Below are 24,701 nucleotides of genomic sequence, written 5' to 3' on the forward strand. Positions count from 1 at the left end.
AACAAACAAGAGCACTTTGGATCACGTTACACATCGCTTCCCTCGCGCCTGACACCAGGAGGAATCAAAGGCAGTAAAAGACAACCGTAGACCGTAATGGCCTCATAACCGGGCGATAAAAGCGCTTGTGGGAGTTGGCTGCGAGGAGCCGCAGGGTGCGGAGCCAGCCCTGGACATCGCCCTGTAAGTGCTCGTTGGAGCCTTCCCTGACAAGGCAGCGAGCTCGCCCGAGCCGCGCAGTCAGGCCTCGACCGCGGGCGTGTTGACGCGCCGTGGGGCTTCCTGACCAACGACAGGAGGAGGACGGGCGAGGGCTCTGGGTTCTGCGTTACCGCTGCCTCTCCATCAGCCCGGGAGACAAGCCAAGCCCCGGCAGCGCACGCACCGCTCCCCGAAGGGCTGGCCCAGGGCGGCAGGGACCGGGGCTGCTCCGTGGAGCATGGCCACTCCATGAGGCTTTGCTTCCCGCTCCCCGAAGGGCTGGCCCAGGGCGGCAGGGACCGGGGCCGCTCCATGGAGCACGGCCGCTTTGCTCCCCGGCCCTTCCATGAGCAAGAGCCGAGCACAAACCCTCGCCTCGCCGCACACGCGCGGCCAGGAGGAGCTCCAGCCTGGCCCCGGCCCCTCCACGCACACACCGACGCTGCAGAACGGCTTCGGGCGCCAGCTGCCATTGCGTTCCTGCCCCCTCCAGCACCGCACGCCTCACAGCACGGCCTCTCCGCGCTCGCCTGGCCCAGCAGCTGCCATCGCACTGCTAAGCTGTCTTGGGCCACTGGGACCCCCGTGAGCAGTAAATCGTTCCAAGACTCTGCCCTGCCAGCTGAAGGCAGATTTTACAGCCACGCGCTCTGTGCCGTGCTTCCCTGAGCTCCAGCTGGGACCAACACGTGGAGGCAGAGCCGCGCTGCTGGGGAACCGCACGCCGTTCGGCAGGACCACGTCAGATACCGTGAGTCTAAACCACGCTCAGCAATCCCCAGGTCTCCCTGAAGCCCTTCAGCTCCGCTCTGTTGCGGAAGGACGGCGCTGCGGTTCAGCGTAAGAGGCCGTCTGCCGACAGGAGCTATGCTGACACGATTACTGCAGCAGCTATACCGGCCCCAAGTCATTCACCCCAGCCAAAATTAACAGCAGTTCATTATCTCCAACACCGGCACAAACTCTGGAGGCCTCGAGCCATGCTCAGTGAAGCTCAGCCATCACCGGCTCTCGGGCAGGCTCCCCTCTGCCAGCGCTGTGCCCGCAGCCCGCGGTGCGTCCCCGGCCGGCTGCAGCATCCCCAGCGCCCGGCCCCAGCCGCTGCCCGGAGGACACCACCTCATCCACCCCTCTCCCATCGGCTGCACCCAGCCGCTCCACGGCTCGAGATCTTTCGGAGCCTTCCCGGCGCTGCGTCAGCGCCCCAGCATCCCGGCCCGCCAGCGTTTGGGGAGAGGCTGCTGTTTATAACGGCTTTTTGCAGGCGCTGCAGCGTGTGTGCGGCCGTGATGCTTCCAGCCCCGCCGCCGTGTCAGGCTCCCCTCGCCCCCAGGGAGGGTAAATGTGTCTTCGCATGCATTTCTGAGAGACCCTGGGAACCTCGCCATCAATCAGCGGGAGGTAATGTCGCTCTTTAGTGCTTTGCGGGTAACGTGTTTTGACATGGAGGTAACGAGGCAGAGGTTGGACCTGGGACTCCGCATCCTTCGCAGTGGGCCCGGGAGGGACGAGCCCCGCAGCCATCCGTGGGGCCAGGGACAGACACCCGTCGCTGCCGGGCACCACGAAACGCAGCGGGGCGTCCCGTCCCCGTCCCCGTCCCCGTGACGCTCGGCCCTCTCCCCTGCCCACCAGCAGTGTGACGGCAGGCACGGCCCCCTCCTCCCGGGGCCGCGAGCGCGTCTCCCCGTGTTACAGCCTCGCGATCTCGGGGCTGTTCAGTGCAGGTGTCAGCGGGCAGCTGCTCCCGCCGCGGCCGCTCAGCCCCAGGGAAAAGAGGCCGCGCGCCTTACAGGCGATCCCCCGCTGGACAAACCATCTCCAGGGAGTCACGTAAAGGACGCCGTTCAGCCAGGTCAGCGGGTGCAAATTAAATACCCTTTTCCTGGTATTTACTGATGAGCACAAATTCAGCAGGAAAACAAAACGCGGGTTTTGGTCCAAATTAACGCATCCCTGCGCTCTACGCGCAAGAGCGGAACTTGCCTGCGAGGGATTGAAAGTGGTGAATTTATAAACGCGTCGCTCGCCCGGCGCAGCACGGGCGGTATGGCCAAGAGAGCTTCTCTCAGAGGACGAAGACGCAGCGCAGCCCCTGCGTGCCCGGCCGGCCCCGAGCCCGGAGGCACAAATCCGTGCCAGCCTTTGACCAGCCCGTGCTGAGCACAAAGGTGCAAGGACCCCGCTGTCGGCCACGGTTTCAGGGTCTGCCCGCCCTCCATGGGCAACGCGGCGAAGCGGGGGGCCCTGGTACCCCCGCAGCGACTGGCAAACCCGTGGGCCTCTTCCGCGGACCCTGCGGATGCGCCCGCAGCAGGCGTGCCGGGTTTGTTTCCGAGGGGCTGCTGCAGGGCAGGGCGAGCTCGGCCTGCCTGCTGTGCCAGGACACGAGCACCCAGCCTCCTGCAGCCCAGAGCTCAGCGACGCTCTGCGGACGCCATTGCCGCCGGTGCCAGCCGGGCTGCGCGTGCCGGGAGCCCACCGCAGCCGCAGAGGGACCGGCAGCTCCCCCCGAGGCCACCATTCCCGGTAGGAATCTCAGCGGAAAGCAGCAGCAGGCGGATTTACCACAGGGTGAGAAGGTGCCAAAGTCAGCTTCCCTGCCGCGAGAGCCGAGTACGGAGGAGCTGCTCTCCGCGCTACCACATCTGGGAAACGAAAAGGTAAAAGCCAGCAGGCAGGCAATCGATAGCCACAGACAATTTGATGCTTGGTGATTTTCGACCCTACAACAACTTTCTAAAGGGAGAGTGAGCCAGTGCTTCCACACTGTCAGAGAGATGCTTTCTGGATTCAAAGAAACGTGACATTGCTCAAGTTCCTCCATGCTTATGCGGCCAAATCTCCATTCGGATGCAAAATGGCAAAGCTACCGACTGAAATCCCGGAGGAAAGAAAGGAGGTGAAATCACCGCTCTCCTTCACCCTTCCCATCTTCCACCCACTCGCCTCTCTCCCCCATCGCAACCCAGTAATGAGAGCTCACTAATGGATCAGCTGAAGTATACAATAACTCTCATCACTGTTCTGGAAAATAATCAAGCACTTAATTTTTTACATAAGAAACAAGCTGCCTAGAGACCGTTAATAGATAACTGAATAAATTAACAGTCACAGGTGGGATTCAAAACTAGCGCAAGTCTTTTACTCACCACCTTCCTGCGCCTGTTCTTCCAGAAAGCACGCGAACCCCCCTTTCCCCAGAAAGCAGACTGACCCTCAGTTCCACACCTCCTCCGAGCGTGCAGCTGGACCTGGGCGTGAGGAAGCCACGCCACGCGCACCCGTGTACCCGGTACCCCCCGCCACACCCTGCAGCACCCCGACGCTCGGCGAGACCGCGGCACGCGGCGCTGAAGAGGCAGGGCGAGGCGCAGCTCCCCGCAGCCTGCACACACTCACCGGCACGGGGCAGACTGCGCCTCGCGAACAGCGGCCCAGGCTGAATCTGACCCCTGACAGAGAACCCGGCAGGCGAAGGCACTGCTCTCCGAGCCGCAGGCAGGCGGGCGCCCGTGTGAAAGCCTCGCTGTGCAACTGCCACCACCACCAAGGGACCAGTTTAACCAGTCCTGGAGTCTCTCAGCCCAGCTGGGAAGTCACAGAGGTGAGGGCAGTGTGAAATTATCACGTCCAGCACTGCATTAACTGCAAGGTTCGCACACAGACATTCCTGCATGAGCAGCACAAGCAGCTTTGACTGCTGAGGACACCCGTTTCCAAGAACACGCATCAACAGGCAGATGAAGGCTCCTGCCCGCAGACCTCCACCCGCAAACTCTGCCCTCGCGCCCACCCGACGTGGCCCCGCCGGCCTGCGAGCCGTCATTTCGCCCGCGCACCCAAGGGACCGCCCTGCCGCGGCTCAGCCACCGCAGCGAGGAATCTGCCCATCAGCAGCACAGCAGGACGTCTCCGCGGGCGCCGAGGCCCTGCTCCAGGCAGCATCGCTCCGGCTCCTCGGAGCGGGCGTTCAGACAGGATTCCAGGCGGGCTCTGGCCGAGACGCGCTGCCAGTGGCAGTGTTGGGGGGGCTCCTGCCCAGGGAACACGGAGCCGGAGCCCCTCGTGAGACGGGCGCGCCGAGGGAACCAGCTCTGTCGGGTGGGAGCAACGCAGTCACCGCTCACTGCCGATCCGCTGCCCGGCACACGCCCAGAGGCTTCTGCCTTCTGGTGCAGAGCAAAGGAACAGAGGGGACATCAGATGCCATCGGAAAGGGCCCTTACTAAAGACACACAGTTCAGTTATTTCTTCCAAAAAATTTAATTGAAATTCCATCTTTATGGCAAATGATACACAGTAAGATTATACAAATTGTTTGTGTTACATTAAATGGAAGTCCTTGTTCAATCTGAAATACGGTTGGACCAAACGCAAGCGTGTGCACACAGCTGGCATTAAAAAACAAAAGGAACTTCTCTCTTTCTCGCATCTTACGCTTCGTACTGATTTCCAGCTCTCTAGGTGTGTTAGAAAGGGCAAATAAAGTAAGCTTTTGGATATTCCTAGGAAAGTCCCAGCCCCACTGAACTCAACCGCAAGCTCCTCTTGCCCAGGGGGAGCAGGAGGTTGGCTCAGACACTTCCCACACACCTCTCCGTACCACAGCACCACTTCTGGAAGCTATCGCAGATGCTAAGATGCAGCCAGTAATAACAGAGATTTTATAAACTCCAAAAGAGAAAAACTTCAGCTAAACAAAGAAAGAAAAAAGCAAAATTGCAGAGAGTTAAATCAGGAGAACAGCCTAATGACAAGCAAAGTCTTCAAAACATTCCATTTGCAAAGACCTTTCCTTCCTGCTTTACTTTGCTTGGGACACCAAGAGCTCTGTTTCTGAGCTCCTCGATTTTTCCATCGCTATCCTCAGGCCAGAGCTCCACGGCACCGGCGCGGGGAAGCCGGAGCAGCCTGGGCAAGGGGACTATGACACCGCAGCGTCCCCAAAACCCACCCTGCTTGGGGCCAACCCGCAGACTCGGCTCTTACCAGCGAGATCTCGGGACACAGCACCGCCCCGACACATCCCTTCAGCTCACTTCCAACCGGCTGCCTTTTGTCAGGGCGCACGTAAACGAGGAACACTTGCAAAGGAAATCAAGCACTGCAAGAAGACTATAACTGATAATGAAACAACCAAACTAGATTAATTCCGTGGACGAGAGTCTCCCCAGATGCTGACGCTTCCACCTGCTCAGACCCACTCAGCCGGAGCAGCGAGTGCTCGGGATCCGGCGAAGCCGGGTCCTGCCTTTGTAGCACCAAGAGCTGAACGCCTGCCAGGGGGGCAAACTGAACGCGGGCCTGTGGCGTTGGGACTGCAGCCTCCCGAACGCAGCGGCTACGCACCCCTGGCAGGGAGCCAGAGAAGAAGGCACATCAATGGGTGGGATTCATCTCTCCTCATATCAGACGTGTGCAGCGTAGCCAGCGGCCTCCGAGTTAGGGCACCACGCTCCCTTCACCCTCAGAGGCAACAACGGAGCGAGACTCCTCCGACCCGCTCCGGGCATCTGCTTCGACAGGCGAGTGATTTCTCAGCAACACCCACTGAAACGATCTTTTGACCATCAATAGCACCTAGGAGACCAGCTCAGATGTCGACATCGAGATCGGAAGCATCTAAAACCAGGTCAGATGAATTCCACTGTTAGTTAGCATAGTCAGAAACGCTCCCAAACAGAAAACTCAGGATTAGAAGATTTCAATGGCAGCAGAGTTCCCACTGTTCCCAGTCTCACTGTTATCTTTATTAAAAATTTTAAGCAGAGCTCCTAGCTAGCTTGCTCAGGTAGTTTTTCAACAGGCTTTTGATGCTGTGCTAAGACAAAATAATGTGTGTTACATAGCAGGACAGGGTGATGTTACACAATCTGTTCTGTGAAATGAAGAACATCACTAACTATGAGACAAGATCCATCTACTAAAAGTTAGAAAATGAAGCGATTTCTACATTACGGCCTAATAGCAGCAACAAGAGTAGTGATTATCCCACTTGTGGTTAGCATACTAAAAAGTGAATTTTAAATACCTTTTATTACTGGGGACAAACATAATGCTTCACAATTAGTGCTGGCTAATATTTTCAGTACTCTCTCCAGTACGGAAATAAAAAGCCAATCTATATTTATAGTATCACAACGTTCACATGAAGTTAATGTTCACTTTCCAGCTTCTGCCACACTTCTAAACATGCTGGTCACAACCTGGATGTGAAGGCAAACATACCCTTCCTTCAGCTGGCTGGAAAGAGGTACAAGGAGGAAGATTTTACAAAACAGATTGCTTTCCACCGACCTGTAAATGTCAAGCAGAGAATGGGAAGGGAGAAAGTTCTTTGTCCAATGAGAGACATAAGGCCAGCGCTCCCTTCCCAGACACACTGCTGACATTTTTATTCTTTTGACACTGATTCAAAGCTTTTCCATGAAAATTTCACCCTTCCACACACACGTGATAACCCTACCTACTCCACCTGAGCACGGGCAGGAATCAGCTCGGCGTTCCTTTTTCCTGCCAAGGCAGTGAGCAGGGCCCAGAACGGAGCAAGAAAGGGAGAACAGAAGCCCCGGCCTCTGGCTCCGGCCGCTGAACCAGGCACAGGTAGGAAGGGTCAAGGAAGACTTCTTTCTGCTCAAGCAACGAGGGACAGCAGTCGAGCAGCAGGTCCCGGCACTGAAGGAATTTCAGTCTGTCTCAGCGTAATCACACTGGGACGCTGCAGTATGGCAGTGGAGAGATGTCAGTCAGCTCTCACGATGTACGGGGCCACGGGCCCCAGCGAGGCTGTACAGCAGGATTTACACCGCTCCGTGGCAGCACCTGGCCCACTGGCTGATCGACACAGCACCCATTCACTCCTGTGGTATCCCACGAGTAGTTCTTTCAGCATCAAACAGGACAAGACAAGCCCAAGTTCTACCGACAGAGGCCCGTTTTCCTGTTCAACAGCCCTATGCTTGAAAGGTCAGGGGTTCCAGCTGCCCACGCCTCGCAGCGACGCCAGCAAGCAGGACCGTCTGAGCAGCACGGCATCCGCTTCGCGAACCTCGCGATCAGCTGGACCCTCAGCGCGCAGAGTGCAGCCTGCACCGCCGAGGTGCCGGCATTTCAGTGCTAACGACATCAGGTAAACATCGACACCCCGCAGCCGGACTACAGACGTATGGCTCAGTCCCACAGAACACTGTCACAGCTTTGCTCCTCCGTCGTCGCGCCCTGGAGGAGAGGTCCCTGGGCGAGAGGACCCCGACGGAGGTGCTGCGGTACTTCTGCCCTGAACTACTTCAAGTGCCAAGCGCAGGCACGCTGGGCGGTGGCCAGCCTTTCAGCAAAGCCCCCTCCTACCCCAGACTAACCCGGACACCGGTCCCGGTGCCGACAGCGAGGGAATATGGCCCTAATAAGGTTTTTCACTCTGCAAAACTACCACTACTTAGGAGCGGACTCGGCAGTCCGGGTGCACCCAAATGCCTGCCAAAACAAGCCAGAAGTTTCGCTGGGTCACGAGTGCGTACTCCTGGCCCACGACCAGGGCCAAAAGTCTAACGGACAAGACTGGGCTTTTGGCAAAGGTGTGCGTAAGCACACAGCTGCCAGCCTGCGGGGCTGCCTGCTCCAGGCAGCTGCAATGCAAATGACACCCGACTTGTCATCTCAGTTCCAAGTAACACCAGTGAAGCCAGATCAATTGTACCCATGGAACTCCACAGGTATCCCACACAACCACAGCACTGTGGCACAGTAGAGAGCACAGAGCAGATCTATAAACCTTCTGGAGAGCAAGCCTGACTTCCTAAATTTACTTCACCAAACACAGAAAGCCCTTTTTCATATTAATCTTAAAAAGCTGTTTTGCTTAGAAGATAGACCAACATGTTTCCATACATGCTGCTGACCACTGCTCGATTTGAAACATACACAGCTTGTCTCAGTCGAGCACATTCTTCAGCATCACCCGAGCAGGCTTATTCCTTTCATTTTACACTCTACAAATGCAGAGGCTTTCCTCCAGATAATGACAGTGTTTTTTCTAGAAAATGTAAACAAATCTTGTGCGTTCCACTATCTCAGCTAAGCCTTCACTGGAAGTTTCTGGCAGGAGAAAAAAAAAAAACAAAACACAAAAACCAAAACAAACCAAAGCCTTATCTTTACCTTCTAAAAAAAAATATATCTATTATTTAAAAAGCATTAGAAGTCACTCGATCTTCAAACCCATCTGAAAAATCACCCTCAGAAGAGACAATCGGTGACTATGCTGGTTACACCACACCTCAAGCATAAACAAAACAAGTAACTGTGCACTTGACCTGAAAAGCTGAAATTAATGCACTCATGACAAAACTGCACATAAATAAATCCCTGCATAGGAAATAGAAGCTAATTTGTAGAAATGTTTTTTTACGTTTTTCAGTGTGTACTTGTGGGCTCATGCTAAGTCCAACCAGAACCAGACAAAACGCGATCTTTTCACATCTCACAGGATCAACGCCCCTATTTCCCTACTTCCTACAAACTCTCCTCAAAGAAAACGTAAGAAAAAATACAACAAACCAGTCCAGTTCCCCTCACTGCTGCGTGAGGCTAACATCACAGACCGCGCGCCTGTCGGCACGTAACAGCAGAGAGCTGGAGAAGCGGCTTCTCGCCCCTGCACTGCTTCAGCGGGGCGGCTTCCCGGCGCGACCGCCCGTCACGGCTGCTGGCCAGTGAAGAAGGCCTTCGTCTCCCTGCAGACGGGGTTCACGCAGAGCGGGCAGCACAGGGTTAACTGCCTGGAGCAGACTTCGTTCGACTGGATGTGCGAGCAGACCAAGTCTGCCAGAGCCTGCAAGACAGTGGATTAAAAATCACAAGTGAGCAAACCTGTCTGCAGAGAACACAAAAATGCTTCACCGTGCGCCACACTGACTGACGAGACTGCCAAACCATGCATCCAGCAGACCACACTTCTTCAGCACTACCCTCCTCTAATTCAGGGGGAAAGCCTGCTTTAAAACTGCACTGGCATCGTATCTTCAGAGAAGTACTTCATTAAAAGATTACTACAAATGAATACAAAACTGGATTTCTTTTTTTGTCAAACCAAACTTTTAAACTCCTTTTCTTAAAAAAAAACCCAAACACAACCACAAACTGTGGTACAAGAAAACACTTTGTGGTATACAGATTAATTAATTACAGGTATTACAGCTCTTCAACTCAAAATACTTTAAAGCTACAAGAAGACATCCATAACCTAGCAGGAAACACAAAACTGCACACTTTTACAACTATTGCGACAAAGAAAATACCTTGGAGAACAGTGGATTTCCATTAAGAGACTCTGCTCTTCTGATATTTTCAACTCCACACTGAATCAAAAATAAGGAGGAAAAAAAGTTAAGTCTGCTAGATCCTTCACTAGTTAGCCTTCAAAATCTTCCTTCCTACCTAATTTAGAAGTTGCCCCCAAACGACAGAATTAGATGCAGTACTATGTTTTTTAACACAGCAAAAATAATTTCACTTTGATGCCAAAAATCGATGATTCTTTTTAGTACGGATAGTAGCAGCTTACAGAGTTAAATGTAGAAAGACAAATTCCCTCCTGCTTTGTGCTGCTAAAAATTAATATGAGTTAAGCCAGTTCAGATTAATTTTCAATTTACAGAAAAATAAAATTTGCTCCAAATCATACCGCAAGAAGCTACTACACAGCAAATCTGAAAACAGGAAAAGTAATTTCAGAGCCCCGCTATCCAAACAGTTAGAAAAACGATAAAACATTCACCTCATTCGCTAAAACCTGGGCATACTCAATATCCAGTTCATAAAGCGTTTCAATGTGGTCACTTGTAAACGCTATGGGGACCAACAACATGTTCTTCTTTCCTCTTTGGCACAGTCCTTTAATGGTCTCATCGGTCTGTGGACCAAGCCAAGGCATCGGTCCAACCTGTAAGAAAAGGGGAGGGAAATAAAGAAAATAAGGTCATTCAATCATTCTTACAAAGAACACCCACATTTTCTTGAGCAGGACAACACAGGCCAGATCATGTTTAAGATGGAGCCTGCTCATTTCCCTGCTTTTGATAGTACCTCTCACTTTCTCCATTAATTTTTCTATGAAGATGTACTGTCCCATCATTTAAATCCCAAAGAAACAAAACCTGGGTTGGCCTAAACAAGACTCTCATTAAAGTAAATGAAAATTTAAACAAAGGTCTTCTGTTTTCAGTGTAACAAACCCCTGATCACTACTGCCCAGGGTTTAAAGCCTTTTCGAGCAGTCAGCATTCTGCAGCCAGCTGTCCTTACCCCTCTCCCATCCACGCAGCGCGCGGTGCTGATGCTCCGTAACACGCAGCCTTAAGAACCAGACAGCAACGGCACGGCAGGTGCAACGCCCCTGGGACATAAGGTTACTCGTACTACAGAATTCTGGTAAAAGCTCTGCTCCTTGCTACTTGCAGTAGTAATAAGAAGTACTAAGCAATGCAAGCAGTCTTTGTCACGAATAATGAAGCCTGTTCAGATTAGGCTCGTATTATCATTCAGAACGCCTGTTTCACAGCGATGACTTCAGAAAAATTGCTCAAAGATCCTCAAACAGCAACACCTTAAAAACCCAGTGAGTGCTCAATTCTTCCTTCTGACAGAAAGAGGTGAATGCCAAACTAGACGCTATGAGATCACAGGTTTTCTAATGGACACATCAAAAAACTACTTTAAAAAAATGCAATATACAAAACAGGTGAGAACCTGTGGATAAAGAGTATCTGGGAAGACTGAGCAAAATGTTCCGGATTCTGTTCCAACTGAAAATGGGAAAAAGGCACTGAGGTTACGATCTGAAGCTGGCAGATCCTAAACTCCATCACCTGCAGAGCTTCACAGCGGCAGGCGGCGTTACCGCTTCCCTGAGCACGCACCTTGGACTGCCACACAAGCCTGTAAGGGTTGGAGTAGTTCAGCTTCTCCATGACTCTCTGGACAGTAGCTCCCACTTCCTGAGGATACGGATCGCCGCGGTTCACGACCTTCAACACAAAAACACCAGACCTTTTTCTTCCAGGGAACACGTTCGTGCAAAGGCCACCTACAGACTGGGGAAGGTGAGAGCTGCACGTGATGCGGCTGCGCCCGGGCCGGGCTGTATAAAGCACCTGGCTCATCCAAAACAGGGAAGAAAAACTGTGTTCTTGCCCGCAAAACCTGTGATGAAGCCGCTTTACCAGAACATCTACTCCTCCTCCTTTGCAAGATAAAAGATAAATTCCTCTGCCGTCACATATAGATACGGTTACATATTGGTAACAGCACTGCATTTCTGAAAAATGATCCAAGAGCCATTTTACTGCAGTTGCTGGTTGCTGACAGAGGATCAAGTCATTTATTGCAACCTTGCAAAGACTTTGCTTTCGTTCCTTCAGGGAAAGTATTATTACTGCTTTCCAGAGGTGAGAAAACAACCAAGTTTTCCCCTCCATCACCATCCGGGTTTGAGCTGGCAAGCTCGTGAGGCCATGAAAGCAGCCATACCGAGCCTGACCCAACTCAGCTCCCCATCTTCAGCGGTGGCCGAGAGCGCGGATCTGAGGCAGCGTGCGGGAGAGTAATGGCAGCTCACGTGCCTGGCCTTCAGCTCCGCGTCACGCTTCCAGCTGCCACTCACTAACTCACCTTCGTATTTCTCTCTTCTATTCGCCTGGCACTTCCACAACCGTGGCCCTACCCCGCAGCAGTGCGGCCGCGTTCCCTTCCCTTCAGCCCAGCCGTCAGAACGACGACAGAAGTGCCCTGAGGTAACTCACAGACATGGGCAGCGAGTGAGCCGAGAAGAGGATGACAACATCTTTCCTTTTGTCGGGTGGAAACAGGTTCAGTTCCTTCTGTATGTGATCGGTGAAGCACTGTTCAGAAAAAGAAAGCAAAGCCCTGAACCAGAAACAGAGAGGCAGCGTGTGCTCCCAAACGACCCGAGACGGGCAGCTGCCACGCTCCAGCCTGCCTCAAGGACCTCACAACGGCCCTTTCGGTATGCGTGGGGCAGTACCGAGACAGCACGCACCGCACAGCGCCAGGCACACAGCGTCACGCAGTGCCCGACACACCAAAGACCCCTGTGAGCTTGTGATCGTCCCAGCTTTTAAAAAAAGCCTAAATCCGCAAATCAGTTCGTTTGCTTCTAGCACATTCTATAGCTAAAAATCTTGTAAGTTTTGTTAGAAGCTAAGACTTCATCTAAGTGAAGTGTTTCCTCAGAATGTTTCCGTTGCTTAACATTATACTGTGTTTTTACGAATATTTCTAAAAAGGAAACAAAATAAACATCTGTGTTTACTTAGTTCTTTGTTGTTTTAAAGTCAGCTGGCAATGCAGAGACACCAAGTTTCTCCTACACCAACAAGTTTAAGAAAGCCCCAGGGAATGCCAGTCTGGTAACTTACCAGACCTGCTCAGTTCGCACCTCTCGTTCTGACTGCTCACTTCGCAGGCGTTCACACAAATCCATACCTGAATTAGCAGGGGATGTGTGGGCCATCGGTCAATTATACTCCACTTCATCTTCGGCTTCTCCGCTTTTTTATTGTAGTAGCGATAGATGGCATTTAAACTGCTGCCTGAGACACAGAGAATCAAGAACATCAGCTCAGCCAAGGCATTAGCAACCTGGCAGATGAGAACGGTTTTATAGCAAGGTATTATAATAGCTTAAAACGCTACATATTTAAAATGCAACCGTAAATCAGAACTAAGAGACTCAAATGGGAACAATTATACCAAAGTTCATACAACGTACCAGCCAAGGACAGTTTGCTAAACCATTCTTTAGCCGGAGAACAATTATGACTCTAGTTTCCATGAAGAAAGCTTGCTCAGTCGTGTTCCTGAGCCTGCCGTTTACAGAATGTTGGGGGTTGCGAGGGCCCTCTGTGGGTCACCCAGCCCAACCCCCTGCCCAAGCAGGGTCACCCACAGCAGGCTGCACAGCACCTTGTCCAGGCGGGGCTGGAATATCTCCAGAGAAGGAGACTCCACAGCCTAACTGGGCAGCCTGGGCCAGGGCTCCGTCACCCTCAGAGGGAAGAAGTTCCTCCTCATCTTCAGCTGGAGCTTCCTCTGCTTCCGTTTACATTCTCTCACAGTAACAACGGTAACGTCAAGCTATCCCAAGTTAAGACATTTCTACCCACAACTGGACTTACAGAAAGGGCCTCAAGCTGGCGCCGACGCCAATGGGAAGGGGCACTCCGAGGAGGGCCGCAGAGCCCACCCCGACACTCCGCACGCTCCCTGCGCCCGCCGACAGCCGCCTACGCTCGCCTCTGCCCGCGCTCGGTGCCGGCACGGGCACTCACCTGTGGTGGAACAGCTGTACTGGGGGTACTGCGTGAAGGCGATAGCCCTTTCAACGCCGTCCTTCTCCATCTCCTCAATCGCTTCTTCCGTCAGAGGATGCACGTACCGGAAGCCGATGTAGTATTTGTGAGGCGCTGCCAGCCAAAGCACAGGAAAAGAAATTGCAGAAAAAAACCTGAGAACTCTCAACAACACAAGCACAAAGCACAGAACCAGACAGACTGCAACTGCTGAAATAAACTTGCTGGTAATTTTCTGACTACTTTTCTAAACCACTCTCATTTAAATACATCTTTCTTTGGCCAAGTACTTTTCTGGTAACTCACTTTGCTGTTGCTAGAATTTAAAAGAGTTTTACACCATTGTTTGTCTCTGCAGGAAGCACGACTCTTCTGCTTTTACTCAGCTGAGCAGAGGAATGGTTTCCAGACTGCACAGCGCTCTGACGTTTCACTGGGCGAGTTCTGATCTAAAGGATGTCTTGGCAAAAAAGTGTCACTACGAGATGCTAAACGAACACTACTATGCCCTACCTCAGACCACACTTACAGACGTGCTAGGGGCTTTCTAACAGCACAGCTCAACCCGTCCACTGAAGTCAGATGTTTTAAATACACCACTGTAATTAAAACACAAAACCTCAGAAAAGACAAGGCTTTCTTCATTCTGCCATACCAAAGGAAACGCACCGCTTAAGCGGTTTGCACATTCAAGGGAATTTTATTTACCTAAACTTTCAAATACAATTAAGCTGCAATTTTGTGTGCCAGCACCGACACATTCTGCTCTACAGGGATCAGCTTCAAACAAGGAAAGGCCCTGCACCTCACAGACATTCGCTGCCTATAAGGCATTTCAAGAAAATCAGATCATTTTGCCCCTTTCGTGCTCCAGGTGCCAACAGAGAAGTCATCAAAACACGACCCCCTCAGTGCACGGAAGATCCCAATGCCTTGGCTGGATCGGGGCCTCGGTCCCAGCACCACGGGGCATTCAGGCAGAATTCCCCGGTACCAGCCGTTTGCTCCACATGCCCTCCAACTCCTACCTCAGCTTCAGCTCCCTTGCATCTCCCTCGCCTCCTCTAGCTTTTCCTTCACCGTTATAGCAGATGTAAAGCTGTTTCACTTCCTTCCACTTCCTTGCCTCCAGCTAACCACACTAAAAAACAAAGCTAAAAACAAGACCAGGTGCAACCGTCGTTTGACGTAGCTGCTCTGGTCACCGTCCTCAAGAGAAGATGCCCTCCCCGACCTGGGAAGCCTGCTCCGTTTGCACACAAACCCCCAGGGACCGGGACGGTTGTCTGGGGCAGGAGATCAGTGCTACGGAGGCAGGGACACACGGTCTTTCCTTCTGGGTGTTTTTTCACAGAAATCTTCCTGCCTTTAAACACTTGATTTTGGAGACAATATCGTTCTCTCCAAGGACAACATTTGAGGTTTTTCCATTTTTCACCTCTGATCTCTTGGGCGTCAGCTTTGAGGTTTGGGGAGTATGGTGTGGTTAGGGGGAGGGGGGAAGGGGAGGTTTGTTGTTTTATTTTGTTTTTTCAAGGGGAGGACAGGGGTTCTTAGGAGAACAAAAGCAGAGTTTCTTTTTCAGCATTTCCGGGTCACTGGCTCTGAAATAACATTTAACAGGTTTCTGGGGGAAGCAGATGTCCCATGCTTGGTCTCCGCTCCATACATTTACGCAGGATTCAGAAAACAGGTTTAGTCAGGCCCAGTTCTCTGCAGGAGGCAAGAGAGCTCCCAGCTGGGAGCAGCAGCGAATAATCACCCAACTTCAGGAGCCAGTAACCTCACTAGCATTTTTAAATGGCATTAAAAACAAAAGTCTGACTAACCGGAGCAAGGACAGTAAGGGTTTAACCTGGGAAAGGACATACTGGGAAAAAACATGGCCAGCCTGGAAACTTCCTGCCACACTCTCGTAGTTTTATGCTCTGTCCTGGGTCACAGGCAGCGAAGGCGAGATTTTCGTGTCTGTATACATATTCATCTTGTTGTTAAGTGACACCTCCTTCCACGAAGAGCTGCCAATCTAAAGAAACAACGTGGCCCCCTCACCCTGTGAGCTTTCCTTCTGCTGACAAGTGAAGCTCAGGTGAAATACAGCTTGTAAGAAATACTAAGAACCGCTATAATTAAAACCAATAAAAAGCAAGATAGGCCTTCTTAAAATGTCATTACCATTGCAAGACATCAGCCTATTTGATGCCAGCACCAAAAAACAACCCCAACAACAGAAATGGGTTTTCCTATCATCATGTCTGGGTGATTTATTCTTACAGACCACTAAGCCTACCCAAACCCACTCATTCAGAAAGGGAGAACTCTTGTTCATCTTCACACAGCAGCCTGCAACCGTAAAGCTTCATTTTAAAATTATCTTGTTCCCAGATGACGCGGGTGAGGCTGTTTGTTTGCTGCCTTGCATTGGTCCCATTGCCAAGTGCGTGGTACAGGTCAGTAAATCAGCAGCTTGAGTAATTTACGCAGGAGGGGATTTCACAGGTGGTTACTGATACTGCCTAACATCAGCTCTTCACCAACTGCAAATGCACAGCAACCATAAACTCTACACCCCCGAAGTGCCGATCAAGCTAAAACGAGTACACAAAGTGTTTCTTCTTTGCCATGTGCTTCAAGTCTTATCACCACAACCTGCGAGTTACTCATTAACAGGGCTCAGCGCTCCCAAAGCGTCACCTGCGAGCACACGATATTCCAAAACGCGGAGCCCAGCCTGGCAGCACATCCGACTGCTTCAAGCTATTCTGAAGCAACACAGTGCTCTGCATCGCTGCAAGGTCACTTGAAATGCTTAAGGCAGTGGTCAGCACTTGATTCAATTCTTAACAGTGGTTAGCATGCTCCATTTTTAATACTGCAGCTACTGTTAGGAAAAAAAGGAGGTCCCTAAGTGACTTATCAGGTGCAAGAACTGCACAGAGCCGGGCGTGACTCCACAGCAAGCATCACCAAACAAAAGCAAGCGGAGCAGTACACTGACAACAGCAGATAAGCTTTCTAAGCTTTATCTTCAGAACCTGTTGCAAGCCTGACCCTTCAGGGGCTACTGCTGCTAAAACCACTGCTGCCTTGGATGCTGCAGCCCGGTGCCATTTTGGCTTCAGGCTTTGACTATACCTGCAGTGACCACAGCTGGAAATAAGCTAGAGAGTAGCATCTGTGGAAAAAAGGATCAAACATCACCTGAATGAAGGCATCAGCAACAGGTTACATGCTGAACAAATGAAATAAATTTGGTTCTGTCCTTCCAAGAGCAGTGCTTTTCACCTTCCAGAGCCTGTTAGCAGTCTTCTACCTCTAGGCCTTTCCAACCCAAGTCTGAAGCAGATTCCACAAAGAACTACAAAATGGCCAGGAATCAAAGAACGTGTATTATCACACGTGGAGGGGGATTCCCTGACACACCAGCCCCACATCAGCAAAGGTCACGGCAACTGCAGGGAGCAGGCGGCTTGCAGCGCCACGTGTTGTGAAGCTGCTGAGCCGATGAGAACGGAGAGCTCTCCTCTTCGGCACCTCTTACTCCAGCAGTTTTTCTATTACAAATGTTCAGTGTTCCTACTGGAGTGGACAGATGAGGAGTATCACCTGCAGCTAACACCTCGGTGAGGAATTCAGCAGGCAGCTTAGGGATTTCGTTAATTCCTTCTACTCATAGTCTGCTGCTTCAAGAACAAAAAGCTAACGCAGAGAAAAGCCTCAGTGGGACAAAGGTGACCCCCAGACAGGTCATTTCAGACACACCAACCATCACATCGCTGCTTCCCCTGGCTTCTGTCAACGCAGTGGTGATTCTCTGCCTTTTGTCTGTCTGTCCCATGAGAGGCAAGACACAGAAGACGGCCACCACCCCTGTGCTGCTACGTGAACGTGGAATTTGATTTCTAGTGCTGCCACCCATGTTTATTAATGCCATGGTTTTAATGTCACGTAGCAAGAAACCGTAGCATCAAAGGTACTGTAAGCAAACGATCTCTCACCTTCAGCAAGCGGCAGAAGAGGAACAAAGGCTTCTCGTCCACCACAGCTGCTAACTGAGCAATACAAGTTGAAGTCAAATTCGACCAACAACCAATCTAAAAGCAGTTTAGCTAAACTGGTGGAAATTCCACCATGAACACATTTAACCTGGGTGAAAAATGACTCATGTATCAACTTGCTTGGGGGCTTTAGGAGAGAGATTGAACATGGCTGAATCACAGCAAGCTAACGTTCTGCGAACGACCGCAGTTTGGTGTTTGCACACCCAGCCCATTGCACTTGCACTGTTGGCTGAAGCCCTTAGCACGAGGACATTCACACAAGCACCTCCACCCACTTCCCACCACACCAGTGCTACCAGGTAGCTTGGCACAGGGTAATCCATACAAGTCACAGCTCCTTGCTGTGAGGGAGCAAGGTTCAGAGACATTCTGTGATCTGGAGAGGGGGGATGGAGGTTGCATTCACCTTTCAAATTTCCTTATCACCAAGGAAGAACTGGCAAAGACAGTGTCTACTTCCACCCAAGGCAAACGGTTGGGCCTTATCTCCTGCCCATGTCCTCGGGTGGGGCTCCCTGCTATCACTCAGTCAGGCCCTGCAGTGCTCAGCCACGAAACACGGCCTTTTCCTCTGACCAACCTCCTCTTCAGTCCTGACATCAGGCCTAATTCATCCATTATTGACAGATTCAGACACGGTTCCAAAAGCTTTGGATGGGTCCAAGCGATGATTGCAGAGGGACGAAAGACACCTGCGCCTCAGGAGACCGGTCAGACCCCGACACCCTCCCGCGCAGTGACCTATTCTTCAGGCTCAGGCTGGCACGGGCAAGGCAAACGCAACAGGCTTCCCAGAGCTGAGTTCTGGCGGCGAGCTGCTCTGTATCAGACAGCCCCTGCACAGCGTCCCGGCCGAGCTGGCCCTGACCAGGGCCGGGCGCTCGCGGGAAGCAGAGGAGCAGGCAACGCCGCGCCGCGCTCCCAGCCCCAGCTGCGGGCTGCTGCGAGCGTGCGGCGGCCACGAGCAGGCGGGGTGCATTTTACAGCAGGAGATCCCACCCCACCGTGAAGCCCCGCAGCAGCGCTGTGCAGAACGCGAACCACCAGGGAACCCCGGGTTCCACTCGGTGTGTGCACGCACACGCGCAGCCCAGAGGAGCATCACTCCACCTCTTCACAACAGGTGAGAGAAGGGCATGAGCTCGTACTGCCGCTGCCAAGGTCACAGATCTCCACCTCACTTACGCCAGTGCGAACGCCACTCTGAACACCCTCTCCCATGCCTGTCTTATTTGTTTGCATGAAGTATGTTCCTCTTTCTTATCATCTAAGGCCCAGTCGCTTGTCTTCAGCACAGACTTCTTCAAGCTCACGTAGTGGAGACTCCTGCCACCCAGCTTTAGCCATCTGAAAACAAGATACTTTGTCTACCGTAGCCATCTAGATTTCTCCCCACAGTCAAAGGAGAGACCAGCACACCTTTGGAGGGTGACACCCCTTGCCTTTGATAAGAACCTTAGGATCAACTGAATCACCTTCTCTCCAAGCCCTACTCTCTCACCACCAGTTTAGGCCCGATGCCCAACTTCCTGATGGCTGAAGTTACGCAAGATGAAACATCCCAAAAGCATCTGTGGGTGGACACACACAGGGCAGCTGTTACGCTCGGGCACAGACGGAGGTGGCAGCCGCACCACAGCACGCACTGGGTCCAGCCTGAGGCAGCGGGTGAACGTCCGGTCGTTGGCTTTCGGTGCCGCGCTGTTACTGCAGGCTGAACGAGTACCGACAGCACTCTCCGAGAGCAAAGCCGTTCCCCAGCGCAGCCACAGAAGTGGCCACAGCACCAAAACACATTTGCATGAGTGGGAACCCCATGCTTTTGTATGTGCTGAGTTTTTAACGACTAAGAACTTCTGCAGTATCTTTGTCATGATCTAGCAGGACTGCGAACTCTGTCCACACTCACAGTAAAAACTGAGAAGCAAAAACCGCTGTACAAGCCTATACTTTTAACACAGGAGACAAACCAGCTTGGAACAAGCAGAGCAGAGCAAAGCAGTACCGGTGCAAGGAGACATGCTGTCCAGCAGCTTCACCATGCCTTCTCCCTGCACCGCCGTCCACTTCTTGATCGGTGATCCACCTCCAATCCTGCTGTACTGCTCCTGGATTTTCGGTGTCCGGCGTTTGGCAATGAACGGTGCTAATTTACTAAAGCATTCAAAAGACACACGTATTAATATCATAATCCAAATCACCACCCCTTTCCCCAAATCCCTCCACTGCAGTGGGTCTTCCGTGGCAATCTCCTCAAACTACAGCAAACCAGCACCGCACGGTTTGCTGAACGTTACATTCCACCACCCTTCCCAAACTGACTAGGTGACAGGAAACCACAAGCGGCAATTCGAAGGGAACGCTCTTGGCACGCCTGTCTCCAGAGAACTGTAACACCGCTTCTGGCACGGGCTGGTCCCAAGACGGAACAGTCTTCAGAAATGCTGACACACGCAGAAGTTCAACGCCCGAGCCTACAGCTACGACAGCGACACCCAACACTGGCTGTAACACAGGAATTCACAGCGTTCCTCACTTTTGGGCTGGAAGCGTCATTAGATCTCTGTCCAGGAAGAGACGAAGTAAGAAATCATGCACGTCGTCCAGCCTTTCCGGACCTCCCATGTTTAACATCAAGATTCCTGTTTTAGGTTTCCTGTGGAAGCGAGAGATATTTCAAATCCTAATGACATACTGCATTATTTTAATTATTATTATTATTACAAAACAATCAGCTTATCCTTCTGTCTTTTGCAAAAGCAGCATTCTATTTAGAAGCTCATCCTGCTTCTGTGAAAATACGAACTACAAGCACGAATAGCCAGAGAACAAGTATCTACATGATCTTTACTTTTTTTTTAAAAAGTAATCGCTTCACAACACAGAGTTTAACTGGAAGCACGCTGAGAAAATTCTCTCTGAAGGCTGTAAGGGAGGTTATAAAACAGGGTCTAAGGAGCTCTCTCAGCTGAACGCCAGCTGCAGGTTCCAACCAAAGCAAGCAGCAGCTTCCACGCAAACAGATGAGGGACCCATACAGGACTCTGTCTTCATTACCTTGGAGACACATCTCACCTCCTGAAGCAGGGACAGCAGCCAAGAGCATTTCTACACATAGAATAGGTGCAGGGTTGGTTTTGCTCGGGTTGTTGGTTTCCCACCCCCCCCAACGGGTTTTCTGTCCAGCTGCAGGCCCGGCACACCGTTCCACAGGTAACAGCGGAGCGGCGGCACCACCTCTTACAGAAACGCCTGCTGCTCACCACGCTCACCCCAGAGGTGGATCTCCCCAAACGCCTGCTGCTCACCACGCTCACCCCAGAGGTGGATCTCCCCAAACGCCTGCTGCTCACCACGCTCACCCCAGAGGTGGATCTCCCCAAACGCCTGCTGCTCACCACGCTCACCCCAGAGGTGGATCTCCCCATCGCATGGTTCCCCTGCCCGAGGGCGCCCGGCGACCAGGATCTCTCGCCTCCCGAGGCTGCACGGGCACCCTTGCTCTCCTCTCGTTAAAGCCAAAGTCTTACAAGTGAAAGGGGCACCGAGAGGAGCCTAGACCTGCCCGGACGGGCTGGGACCTCAGTTTCCATTCCCTCCCTCCTGGAGTGTCTATCCGGAGGCTGCCGAATCAAACCCAGGAAGCAGGAGCCAGAACCTCAGATAACGATGTCCTACTGTCTGCTCTTCTATTGCCTCTGCACTGCCTCCGGCCGTACCGTGGGCCGCTGCGTCCTGCGGAGAACAAGGCAGCCATCCCTGCCCCCCAGAACTATGGAAACAAAAGGCTTGGTGAATGCAGCCAGCCAGATAAAAGCAATCACACACACACACACACACAGAAATGGCATCAAGCCCCGTGGCTGCCGCGTTACCCAGCTTTGCTCTGCAGGTAAAGCAGCACACCGTATCAGAGAGGGGCAGCGGGCAAGGCGCACGGGTCACACCCAGCCAGAGCTGACTGCAAACGTACCGCACTGCTGGCTCAGTTTGAGGTTTTGTGCTCTCTGTCACCACGGCCGCAGTCGCCTGACCTCTCCATCGTAGTGGGACCCTCAGCTGGCTGCTGCTTTTTACAACTGGAAGAAAGATAACAGCACATTGATAACCTTGCACCGGGCTGAGGGGCCTCTTCACCAGACAGACACTAATCCCTCGACAGCTACACAAACACACTTGGCAGTACTGCGCTGCTTGGCATTTTCTCCCTTAAGCTCCGGGTCCTGGAATCAAAGAAAATCATGAAATTGCAAGCCTCTGCCTTTCTTTAAACACTCTGTATACTGACAGCTTTTCCAGCAGTAACCTAAAACCAAAGAAAAGCCTCACTAATCTTTAAGTTCCAATCATAAGGCCAAAATAACTGGCGACAACACAAGAGAAACCACGCAGCGCTGGCACACTGAGGAAGTACCTCCAGCTACATACCTCCTCGTGGTACAGACATACCGGGGCTAATTCTAGACAGGCAAAATATTTCTACACCACCTCTACAACGCACGCTAGACATTCATTAACGCAGGGTCCCCAGCGAACTTCAGCAACGGAGCCATAAGCACACAGCTCCTCAGTTTGACCCTGCACCGGGTACACTGAGCAGCAATTTCAGACTCCATTTACCCAGGGACACGGCAGCCTTCTCTCTCGCTACCCAGCTAGGCGACTTCTATTATTCCTGGTTTCCAGCAGCAGCCGAAACCCAGGATGCTTTACTTCCCACATGCTGGTTACCGTTTGCTTTTTCAAAAGCGCGCTTTGTTTTCCTTAGGAGTTCATAGTCATTACATGGTATTTTTTAGTGCAACAATAGTGTGAATTGCCCAAGATGAAAAAAATTGTTGAATTCTGCATCCCCGGCTCTCCAGCAATCATTTGGTGCGACACTTCCCGCGCCAGACTGCAGGAGTTCGGCAGCAATTGAGCCCCAATAGCACAGAGCTCGGCGGCCGAGCCACCCGCTGAGAAGAGCGTCTTAGGCTTCACAGCTCCCTAATGACATCCTGAACAGACGCTGAACGCCCTCAAAGCCTGCTGAAATCAATGACAGTGAAAAGCACCCTGCAAATCCAGCTCCTTACGCGAGACTGAGAGTGCGTAGCTGTGGATGCCCGTGCCTGCAGTGACATAAAAGGCTGCAAACTGAAGAACTTCAATTCAAGCCCTGCCGATGCCTGGAAGACTCTTTCCAAATATTTACATTCTTCTTCCAGTTCTTAGGTTACTGCTTTCTGAAGCACTGACACTATGCGTTAATTATATAGAGCAAAAAAGAGAGAGGTTTCAATGGCTGTATTGACTGTTCTGTGCTGTAAATAATGCTGGAAAGCGTTTGTTTTACTTCAGGTGAGGTCTGGCCACATCTGCCTGCCCCATACAGCACGTGACGCAGAACATGCAGGATCCGCGACAACGATGACTCCAGCCTGATGGAAACGGATCGAGGCGTTCTTTCAGTAGTTTCAGAAACAGCGTTACCACCTTCACCTCTGGAGCCAAGGGCCGATAAAGCTGGTCCCCGGCACGCGCCCGCGCCTCGCCCGGCGCGGCCCCAGGGCAGGCACACCGCTGCCTCTCCGCAGGCACGCGAAGCCGCCCTGCGCTGCGGCAGGGACTGCCACAATACATAGCTTACCGTAAGCGTGTGCTGTAATACATAGCTCAACACACGGCCTAACACTGGCCTTGGCTTCGCAGCAGGTCAGGAGCAGAGATCCCACCGCAGGAGCACGGCGAGCGGCTGCGCACTGACACCCGCACACCGCGCGGGCTCCGCGAGGCGGCCCACGGGCTGGGCAGCGATCACAGAATCACAGAATGGTTTGGTTGGAAGGGACCTTAAAGATCATCTGGTTCCAATGCCCTACCATGGGCAGGGACCCCTCTCACCAGCCCAGGGTGCTCAGAGCTCCATCCAACCTGGCCTTGAGCACTGCCAGGGAGGGGGCAGCCACAGCTTCTATGGGCAGCCTGGGCCAGGGCCTCACCGCCCTCATGGGGAAGAATTTCTTCTGAATATCTCATCTAAATCTGCCCTCTTTTAGTTTAGAGCCTTTCGCCCTTGTCCTATCCCTACACACCCTTGTGAAAAGCCCCTCTCCACCCTTCCTGTAGCCCCTCCAGGCACTGGCAGCTGCTCTGAGGTCTCCCCGCAGCCTTCCCTTCTCCAGGCTGAGCAGCCCCAGCTCCCCCAGCCTGTCCTCGCAGAGGTGCTCCCGCCCTCGGACCATCTCCGTGGCCCTGGCGATGCTGGACACGAACGCTCGCTGAGGAGGAACGCGGCTCGTTCAGAACGGAACTCCCGAGAGGGAAGGGCAGGAGGGGAGAGGAGAGGGAAACCAGCGCAGGCAGCGGAGAGCCGAGCCCGCCGGCCACCAGGGCTCCTCGGCCGAGCGAGCCCCGCGGCGGGCGTCCCCCCGCGCCCCCGGCCCCCGCGCCGAGGCCCCGCCGCGTTACGCAAAGGCAGCTCCGCGCGTTGCGTAACGCGCTCCCGCCGCCCGCCGGTCCCGCGGCGGGACCGCAGCCCCCCCCGCCCCGCCGCTCCCGCCGCCGGCGCCCGCAGACTCACGCTGACGCGCCGCCCGCCCGGCGGCGGCGGCACCCGCGGCGGCCATCTTGGCGGCGGCCGCCCGCATTCCCTCAGACGGCCCCGCCGCCGCCCCTCGGCCTCCGCCGCCGGCCGCCGGCCCCCGGCACCGCCCCGCGCGGCAGCGGCACCGCCCCGGGCCGGCTGCGCTCCCCGCCCCCCCGCGGGACCGCTACCGCGGGAGAGGCGACGGGGCCCGCGTTGCCTTCGGGTGCTGAGCCCGTCCTGGGGCACGTCTCGGCGCCGGGATCCTTTCAAACAAATGAAACCCCTCGGAAAGGCCGCAGAGCAGCTGGTCTCGGTCAGCCAGGACCCGCACCCGCCTCCCCGCCTCACGCAGAGCCTGGGGCCATCCCCACGGCCCCTTGCACCGCCCGGCCCCGCGTCTGCCCCGGCCCCGCTCCGGGGACAGCCCCGCAGCGTCAGGGCGGGAGCGAGAAGGACGAGGCCCAGGACACGGCCCTGCGGTCCGGACACAGCCGCACC

At 53.2% G+C, this 24,701-nt stretch overlaps 1 protein-coding gene across 1 annotated transcript; it reads right to left on the reverse strand.

Annotated features, from left to right (window-relative positions):
* Positions 1-4,448: 4,448 nt before the first annotated feature.
* On the reverse strand, positions 4,449-24,295 carry LOC104328502 (ferrochelatase, mitochondrial). The gene is made up of 11 exons (XM_075410568.1): positions 24,198-24,295; positions 21,606-21,711; positions 20,169-20,288; positions 19,638-19,786; positions 13,551-13,685; positions 12,706-12,812; positions 12,003-12,101; positions 11,121-11,228; positions 9,980-10,144; positions 9,501-9,560; positions 4,449-9,034 (listed from the first exon to the last, which is right to left on the reverse strand). The coding sequence occupies exons 1-11, from the start codon at positions 24,262-24,264 to the stop codon at positions 8,900-8,902; spliced, it is 1,251 nt and encodes a 416-aa protein (XP_075266683.1). The 5' UTR covers positions 24,265-24,295; the 3' UTR covers positions 4,449-8,899.
* Between the last annotated feature and the right edge of the window lie 406 nt (positions 24,296-24,701).

The sequence above is a fragment of the Opisthocomus hoazin genome, chromosome Z (assembly GCF_030867145.1).
Source record: "Opisthocomus hoazin isolate bOpiHoa1 chromosome Z, bOpiHoa1.hap1, whole genome shotgun sequence".
Classification (NCBI taxonomy): domain Eukaryota; kingdom Metazoa; phylum Chordata; class Aves; order Opisthocomiformes; family Opisthocomidae; genus Opisthocomus; species Opisthocomus hoazin.

Bases quoted from the DNA above. Each gene is read 5' to 3' on its own strand.
- LOC104328502 (XM_075410568.1), bottom strand. From the start codon at position 24,264: ATGCGGGCGGCCGCCGCCAAGATGGCCGCCGCGGGTGCCGCCGCCGCC. The intron at 12,813-13,550 runs GTGAGTGCCCGT...TCTGTGTCTCAG, and splicing joins GTACAGCTGTTCCACCACAG to GCAGCAGTTTAAATGCCATC. The intron at 9,561-9,979 runs GTGAATGTTTTA...TTTTTGATTCAG, and splicing joins CCCAGGTTTTAGCGAATGAG to TGTGGAGTTGAAAATATCAG.